Genomic DNA, 6459 nt, shown 5'->3' with positions numbered 1-6459 from the left:
TGAGAACTCCTCGGAAGCCGCCGCCGCCGCCGCCGCCGCCGCCTCCAGACGTTCCCCTCCATCCAGGCCCTGCCTTAATGCCTCTGTAACCCCACATAACCCCCCCGCGGCTTGACAGGAAGAGCGGCCAAAAAGCCTCCCTGCACTCATCTCTGAGCCCCCAGACACACGCCTCTCCCCTACAGCGGCTCAGACAGAGGCGAAGAAGACGTCCGAGGTCTTCATCACCCTCACAGAGGAGAGCGTGAGCGGGGAGCGAAGTGAGGAGGAGGCGAAGGAGCGGGAACATGAGGCGGGAGGCGATCCGTCTTGCTCTCACCCCAATCCTTGAGAATACCTATAATGCAGTGGAACCATTTTTTGTGCAAGCCGGAGAACTCTGTATGCCCTCCCAGTATCTCAGCAGCTCATTAATTCAGCTCATTGTAATTACTGCGGCTAGGCTGTGACCTACCCTGGAGGCTACACAGATATTATCAGTGTGGATGCTACTTGGACTCCAAATAGACTTAATGTTAATGAACAAACATAACACATAAAAATAACATGACATGCTTTGGTTTACTCAGCAGCTTCATTTGTGCCATCTTATTTCTAAACTCCCACACACAACTTATCACTCAGAACATAATAACCTAAATTCCTTCTACATTCTCAAATGTAGCCGGCTGTCCCCTGAATGATGAACTAATACCTAACTAATTACCTAATCTGTCTTCAGAGGGGGCTCCGAGATGTGCTTAACAACATTAATAACATGTATAGGGGGAAATTATCAACAAGTTGATCACATGCAATCGGGAGGCCAGATTGCTTATTGCAGATGAACTACACAATAATGGCGAGGACTTGATCAACCTGAGCGTAGCTGCTCACTAGTTTATGTGTATGTTAGTGCTTGTTATCGTGCAATATATTCAACGCACCGCTTCACACACAAGGTGTAAACCTGACAGCTACAAGAGAACAATTATCTGTCTGCTTCAAATACCCCACAGTAATTCCTGTGAACGCTGACAGGCAACAGTGTTTAATCTGGGGGAATATGAAATGGTAAGCGATCACTCTTGCCTTTACTTCTGCGTCGTTTCTCTTCTGCTGTCGCTGAACTCAGTGACACAATGTGTGTTGAGTCAGGAAGACGAATGGCGACGATGGCACAGTCCAAGGAGATAGTCGAATACATACACAAATGCATGCACGCCCGCACACACACACTCACATACACACAAACAAAAAAAATTGACAAAGACACACAAACCGATACCCCTGAACATAGAGGGGCACACAGTTAAGGTGGAGGTGAGGCATGCAGGGGGGCACAGGAGAAAACATAGGAGAGAGAGATAGTGGAAATAGAAAGGGAGGGAGAATGAGTGAGAGAGAGACAGAGAGCGAGAGAAAGAGCAAAAAAGAAAGAGAGCAGCTTTATTTAATCTCTAGTGTCTGTAGAGTGTAAAGTTCAGTAAACCGGATCGTTGGTTCAGTTAAGCTTTGAGTTTGACTTCAGCTAAGACTTCTTTGTCAGTGCAGTATGTGTCTATTGCGTGTGCGTGTGCGTGTGCGTGCGTGCGTGCGTGCGTGCGTGCGTGTGTGCGTGTGTGTGTGTGTGTGTGTGTGGTTGTGTGTGAGTGTTTGGTTGTGTGTGTCTATGTGTGTGTTTGTGTGTCTGTGTATGTGTGTGTGGTGTCTACGTCTATGTTTGTGTCTGTGTGTGTGTGTGTCTGTGTGTGTGTGTGTGTGTGTGTGTGTGTGTGTGTGTGTGTGTGTGTGTGTGTGTGTGTGTGTGTGTGTGTGTGTGTGTGTGTGTGTGTGTGTGTGCGTGTGTAAGGGGGGCATGTGTGTGCGTATGTGTTAGAACATGTAAGAGACATTAAACAAGTGCAAAGAGGCTGACACAGGGCTCTGCTGGAGGAAGTGGATTTAATCAAGTAAGAACAAAGCAGTTGTGTGTGTTCCTCCTGAGGGCATGGGGAACACAAGCTCTGTGTGTAAGAGCCCACAAGATTCTGCCCCAGCAACAGAACAAAAGCGTTGCTACACTGCCTGAGCAGTTCTGTTGCATAGCTCCTAATACCAACTGCTTTCACGTCTCATCAGTAAAGCTGCTATTGTATTTGTTTATAAAGTCTGATAGCCTGGATGCTCAATAGTGTCACATATTTTGAAGTAAAACTAGAGTTTGAAAAGTATTGTGCAAATGTGTCAAATTATCTTTTTTTGTCAAATTATTTAGTTAATTTATTCCAATGCCTGAGCGGTTTTATTGCGTGATTCCTAATACCAACTGTTTTTCACGTCTCAGCAGTAAAGCTGCTTTTCCAATTGTTTTATAAACTCTGTGTAAAAGGCAAGGGATTGACTCTGAATGTCACCAGAGTCACGCATTTTGAAGCAAAACTAGGGTTTGAAAAGTACGATGCAAACATTTCAAAAGTCAATTGTTATCAAATTCTTGAATAATTGCATTACCGCGCTTCAGTTGATGGCATCATACAAATATATCCTTGCTCACCCTTAATTTGAGTTGATTAAAAAACGCCAACAATCATGCCGGAGAAGCTCTCCGGGAGGACGTCAAGACGCACAATAGTTCCTCACATCCAACACTTAGCATTGAGGTCATGCCACCAATTTCTCCCGAACGCTTGCATTATTATTATGATTAAATCAGGCGACCATTTCACCGGCGGAGACCAAAGAGCAACACAGCCCCAACACCCATTATCCCTGGTACAGGATCACACCGCTGCTACCGCTCTCCCCTACACCTCCAACCCTGTATAAAGCTCTGCACGCAATGATTGAAAAAATATATGGATATCGTAATGAAAACCATTGAGGAGGTGCCCAAGGCTGGATTGGACAAGGTTGTGACACAGTGTTTACCCATGAAGCAGTGCCATTCTCTGCACAGCCGCTCTGACCTTTTCAATATTCCTCGACAAACACGCGTCCTTCACCGCAGTACAGTGAGTGTTTGTGTGGGTTTGGAGAGCCCTGCTGGAAGCTCCCGTATATTCATGAAAAAGGGGACATTGAAATGACACATATGTATTCCCACATAACCCAGCCGTAATTCTATTCCAACCTTGATTTCGCAATTTTGAATGCGATCCGGGATCTGCTGTTTTTTAATATGGTGTCGGCCTTTGCAGCTTATCAACATCTAGCTGCTTTTGTTCCCAGCTTGTTCATATATAAGACTTCCTTAAAGACCGTAGCTCTCTCCCTCATTTCCAAAACATTTTTGATCTTAATATACCAAACTCTGTCTATGTCACTGAGAAGTATAATGACGAAGATAGACGGGAAGACAAAAATACTTTGAAGTGTTAGCCATTACAGGGCTTTTCAATGCTTAGACAGTATTTCCCACAATGCCGCTGTGAGGACGGACTGAAAGGGAGACAGACCAGAAACAGTTAGACCAGAGGGAGCAGAGAGCCGAAGAGATGCACATTAGATAATGGAGCGAGGGAGCAGGCCAAGCCCGGACTCTTTATTGACCTCCCTGGGCTGATTCACCAGGCCTCCTGTCTCCTGCCGTCTCCAAAGTGTCCATTAGCTCTTCCATCACCTCTCCTCTTAGAACCTTGTCTGCTGAGCTTCCATGGAGGTCCCTGGGTTAGCTGCCATACTCGTTGTTGAGGGGTAAGATCTTAAGATCTCTCTCTTTAAATCTCAACACATGAGTCTTATCACATGCACCCATGATTATATAATATATTGATTCAGCTTGGCAACACATTGTGTCAATTTGCAGAAGCAGAAGTAAATCAGTTTGGCTTTGTAGAGATATAGTCCAGTCATTTTATTAAAAAGGTTGAACAAATTGCAACAAAAGCAAACTCAAAAACTAAAACTGAAGAATCCCAATAGGGGAAAGTTTAGAAAAAGACCCAAATATACCCTATTCATATGCCTATTAATTATTTTTCTCACGCGAATAGGAAAAATATTAACCTTCAGATATCACCATGAACATTTCTGAGTTGATTACTTACATCAAGACAAACAAAAAATTCATCACAACTTTTTTGAAATTGTTTGTTAACATGTGCTAATTTGCATAAATAGGCTACAAAGCCAAAGTTCCTTTCCCCCAATTCCTTCTCAACCATGGCTGAGTTAACCCCCACTACGAGTCTTGTGGAAATATCAGAGACGTCAGCGTTATGCTCCATAACACCAACAGCAGAACGGTTATCCAAATAACAAAGAACACTTCATTACAGAGTGTGTATTCACACACACACACACACACACACACACGCACACACACACACACACACACACACACACACACACACACACACACACACACACACACACACACACACACGCACACACACACACACACACACACACACACACACCACACACACACACACACACACACACACACACACACACACACACACACACACACTCCCATGGCGCTCGCACGGTCGTAGCTCGTTGTTTCATTGGCGGGCCAAATTCTCTGCGCGGGCAAGGCAGAAAAAGGGAAGGTAACTTGGCCCCTTATGACGATATATCAGGCCATATTCTATTTATCACCCTTATTACAGGCAAATACTATCATTCCTTATTCAGGACATATTGAGGATACCAAATCTGTTGAGTTTGCTTCTGTTGCAATTTGTTCAACCCTGAACCCCATTTTGGCTTAAAATGACTGGACTAATATGTGTAAAGGCTTTCAAGGCTCCCAGAGCACTTTACATTGTGACCGGGGGAATCAATGCTCAGGCGCTGTCAGTGAGGTAAACACACGTGGCTGATGCACAGCAGTCAGTTTGCACCGTCACGCTCAACACACACAAAGGCCTTCGCTATGAAGAGGGGCATGTATCAATCCAATCAGAAACCGGGTGAGTCGGCCATGTTTGGCTGATGGGTGCCCCAGGGCATTTTGCGGTCCACACGATTCAGGAAATCAATTTCCCGTTGCAAAATCACAGACTTTGGCCGGATCAGTGGCTTTGGGGATGTCCCATTGGCCAGAGGGATGAGCGCTCCCTACTTCTATCATCTCTACCAGCACCAACTGGTAGGCTTGTAGGGGCCAGCGTGTGGCTCAGGATGTAGAGCGGGTTGGCTGGAAACCAAAAGGCTGCTAGTTCAATCCCAGCGTCGATGTGACCCTTAGCAAGATGCCTCACCCTGACTGCTCCAGAAGAGATGGATGTCACCTTGCATGGTTAAAACTGCCGTCAGTGTGTGAACGTGTTCATGAAGGGGTGAATGTTTGGCAACATTGTGAGCGCGTTGAGTGGCCACTGGTTAGAAACGCGCTCTAATGCAGTCCATTTACCAACTGCTCTCCCATTCACAGAAGGCCCACACCAGCCCTGCGGAGCTTCCAGAGGAACCACCAGTGCTAGGTTGCCATGGTGACCTCAAGAATCCTCACAGCCTTCAGTAGTCGCCCCAAACACAGTCTTCCGTGCAGCAACACACGCACACAGACCATCGCAGACACACACACACACACACACACACACACACATGCAATCCTAGTGAACCAACAATCAATCAAAATCAAAGAGCAGAAAATAACAAACTTCCAACTTTCTTTCTTCGTTGCTGAACTAATCAGCCCACTTGTTCGTGTTCCAATGGAAACTCCCCCACCTGTCTCCACTCAGAACTCCCTCTCTCGACACAGCTTTTTGGACTCCAGCTTATAGGAAGTTAGCAACGGTTGCCCTTCGTAGCGCTTCTCGTTGGCAGAGTCAGAGGACTCTGAATACAAAGCAGACATCCAGCGGTGAACATTTTTTCTCTGACCTTTGAAAGTTCCTCACTGTGCAGTACAGACCTGTGGAGGGGAAACCAATGTCTGCCCCCTTCCTCCCCTCTTTGGGATGTGTTGTGTGATCGAATGGGCAGCAGAACCACGCTTGTGTAAAGGCATTGTCGTTTTGATGATGAACCTGTTAAGACCGTTTCCTTTCTACAGAGAATGGCATTGTTTTGTGTTGCGTTGCCTAAGTTGGTCTGGTTTCAACAACAACAACGGAAACAGAAATGGATTAATTATAACCGTTGACTAGATCAGAAGGAATCGAAATGAAGTGCTTCCGAGGCAACATGCAAATCAGGAAACCCTACTTTGACCAGCACGCATACCACATCAAATACCGTCAATCCAGTGTCTCATACTAACTCTGATAGTAAAAGCAATACTAATACTTACTCTAATGCAAATACTCATAAGAACCCTCATTCCAATATGAATGCTGCTTACTTTTACCAATGCTAATACTAACTCTAATACTGATACTACTCACACCCACAACAACCCTAATTCCAATACGATTGCTACTTACCTTTAACCAATGCTAATACTTTAGCATTTTTGTGTCTTTGGAGAAAGCGCTCCATGCATACTGCTGATGGTTATGTAAAAAGCAACGTGAAGCGAGGACAGAGCATGTGCATGAATGCATT

General features: G+C 45.4%; 1 protein-coding gene across 1 annotated transcript in view; it reads left to right on the top strand.

The window, feature by feature from the left end:
• LOC130386474 (metaxin-2-like) overlaps positions 1 to 331 on the top strand; it is a 23291-nt gene extending 22960 nt beyond the window's left edge. The window contains exon 10 of the mRNA XM_056599014.1: positions 186 to 331. Coding sequence (XP_056454989.1) covers positions 186 to 331 — 146 coding nt within the window. The remainder of the gene's footprint in view (positions 1 to 185) is intronic.
• Positions 332 to 6459: the final 6128 nt, after the last annotated feature.

Source organism: Gadus chalcogrammus, chromosome 1, assembly GCF_026213295.1.
Source record: "Gadus chalcogrammus isolate NIFS_2021 chromosome 1, NIFS_Gcha_1.0, whole genome shotgun sequence".
Classification (NCBI taxonomy): domain Eukaryota; kingdom Metazoa; phylum Chordata; class Actinopteri; order Gadiformes; family Gadidae; genus Gadus; species Gadus chalcogrammus.
The sequence above is the reverse complement of the archived record's forward strand: the minus strand, read 5'-3'. Positions and strand labels throughout refer to the sequence as shown.